The sequence below is a fragment of the Chaetura pelagica genome, unplaced genomic scaffold (genome assembly GCF_000747805.2).
Source record: "Chaetura pelagica isolate M959 unplaced genomic scaffold, ChaPel_1.0 scaffold294, whole genome shotgun sequence".
Taxonomy (NCBI): Eukaryota; Metazoa; Chordata; class Aves; order Apodiformes; family Apodidae; genus Chaetura; species Chaetura pelagica.
The window spans coordinates 312133-314586 of NW_009953068.1; the positions used below are offsets into that span (position 1 = coordinate 312133).

Sequence of the window (2454 nt, forward strand, 5' to 3'; positions counted from 1 at the left end):
TTGGGGTGACCCCACCCGCTGTGACAGAAATCAAGGAGCACAAATGCCACTCACCAGCTCCGTGCCGCAGAGCTCCGGTTAACTCTGTTTCCAGGTGTGAGCAGCTGGAAGAGAGATGTTCCCCGTGCCGGTGCTGGAAGCAGGATGAACCTGGTGCCGATGGGAACAGCTCCCGCGCTGAAATGGATGAGCCTGTGGAGCCGCCTCCGCTGGGCGGCCGTGCTGGGGCTCCTGCTGGGCTCCCTGGCCGTGCTGCTGCTCCCGCTGGCTGCTGTGGAGGACCAGTGCCATGCCCTGCTCCAGGGACTCTCCTTCCTGAAAAGTAAACTGGGAGCAGGCTCCTCGGGGGTCACCAGATACACAGGACAAACCACCGGCCTGAGCGTGACCTCCAGGGGGCTGCAGCTGCTGGTGCTGAAAGGCAAAGCCTCCCCAGGTGAGGGGGGTCCCCAGGGGGGCACAGGGGAACAGCTGAGCCCCTGCATAGTAACCAGGGGCATCTGGGGATCTGTTCCTCCCACCTGATCATCTCCTGGGCACCATTACAGTAATGAACTCTCACTGCCCAGCTGCAAATTAACCCTGACTCACACATGCCAAGGCTAGCCCAGCTGCATTCCAGCACCCTGTGCTGGCGTTTTCTCAGAGCTGCTTTGCCTCTCAGAAGTTGTTCTTCATGCTTTCTGTTCCAGTAAATTCTGTTAAGGTGACTGGAACAAAGAGATGTTTTAATGCACACTAACTCTTAGGATGTGCAGCATCACTCCCCCAGTCCAGGCTGTCAGAAAACAGCCTTTCTGGCAGGAACAGGCTGTGGTTCTTGCCTTTATTAGCCAGAACATTAATTTGGAAAACATTCAAAGGAATCATGAGGATTCCAGCACTTCCTTTGCTTGCAGTACAGCTGTTACTGCTGGGAAAATGTTTGGTAGCTCAGTGAAAAACAGGATAGAAATGGTGTGTGCAGCTGGGGGCTGTGCTCAGAGCAAGAGAGCTGGTGTTACTGCCAAGAGCAAATATTGAAGGCTCTGTCCTCCCACGCAGCAGCTGGGTGGCCAAAGTGTGTTGTGCCAGGATGGCTACAAGCCTGCAGGCAGCTCGAGCCACGCTGCCCACAGCTCCTGCCTCACCAGGAGTGTAAACGTGGCACCAGGGCCCGGAGCCAGGCAGAGGGATAAGGGCTCCTCCTTACAGTTCTCCCAGATTAGCTTCAGTTCACGTTTGTATTGTGAACAGTGAGAGGCTGCTTTCAGTACAACTCACCCCCCTGTTATCTGACTGTTCTTGCTCCGTTTCAGAAGTGAAATTAGAAGCCAAAGCAGCTCTCAACCAAGCCCTGGAGATGAAGCGCCAGGGGAAGCGGGAGAAGGCCCACAAGCTCTTCCTGTACGCCCTCAAAATGGACCCCGACTACGTGGATGCCCTGAACGAATTTGGTATCTTTTCTGAAGAGGAGAAAGACATTCTCCAGGCTGACTATTTGTACTCCAAAGCACTGACCATCTCTCCCTGCAACGAGAAGGCCTTGATCAATCGGGACCGGACGCTGCCGTTGGTTGAAGAGATAGACCAGAGGTATTTCAGCATCATTGACAGCAAGGTTAAGAAGGTGATGGCCATCCCCAAGGGCAACTCTGCCCTGCGCCGCGTGATGGAGGAGTCCTACTACCACCACATCTACCACACGGTGGCCATCGAGGGGAACACGCTGACCCTCTCGGAGATCCGGCACATCATCGAGACCAGGTATGCTGTGCCTGGCAAGAGCCTGGTGGAGCAGAACGAGGTGATTGGCATGCACGCTGCCCTCAAGTATGTCAACACCACCCTGGTGTCCCGGATCGGCTCCGTCACCATCAGTGACATCCTGGAGATCCACCGCAGAGTGCTGGGCTACGCCGACCCGCTGGAGGCGGGGAGGTTCAGGGCCACCCAGGTGTTTGTAGGACATCACATCCCCCCGCACCCCCAGGACGTGGAGAAGCAGATGCAGGAGTTCGTGCAGTGGATGAACTCGGAAGATGCCATGAGCTTGCACCCGGTGGAGTTCGCTGCCCTAGCCCACTACAAGCTGGTTTACATCCACCCCTTCGTGGATGGCAACGGCAGGACCTCACGCCTGCTGATGAACCTCATCCTGATGCAGGCAGGCTACCCCCCCATCACCATCCGCAAGGAGCAGCGGGCCGAGTACTATCATGTCTTGGAAGTAGCCAACGAGGGGGACGTCAGGCCCTTCATACGCTTCATTGCCAAGTGCACCGAGACAACCCTGGACATGCTGCTCTTTGCCACCACCGAGCACCCCGTGGGCTTGCCTGGCGCCGACGGCAGCAAACCCACCATCCCCGTCAAGACCTGAGGGCTGGGGACATTCAGGAGCTGATGAACATGTGGGAAAACAGGGCACCAATGCCCTGGACCACAGCTCTTGGCTGCTCCACATTTGCTGCC

At 56.8% G+C, this 2454-nt stretch overlaps 1 protein-coding gene across 1 annotated transcript; it reads left to right on the forward strand.

The window, feature by feature from the left end:
* Positions 1-90: 90 nt before the first annotated feature.
* Positions 91-2362, forward strand: FICD (FIC domain containing). The gene is made up of 2 exons (XM_009996816.1): positions 91-436; positions 1299-2362. Exons 1-2 carry the CDS (start codon positions 145-147, stop codon positions 2360-2362), a joined length of 1356 nt encoding a protein of 451 aa, XP_009995118.1. The 5' UTR covers positions 91-144.
* The last annotated feature ends 92 nt before the right edge of the window (positions 2363-2454 follow it).

Bases quoted from the DNA above. Each gene is read 5' to 3' on its own strand.
- FICD (XM_009996816.1), top strand. From the start codon at position 145: ATGAACCTGGTGCCGATGGGAACAGCTCCCGCGCTGAAATGGATGAGC. The intron at 437-1,298 runs GTGAGGGGGGTC...GCTCCGTTTCAG, and splicing joins GAAAGGCAAAGCCTCCCCAG to AAGTGAAATTAGAAGCCAAA.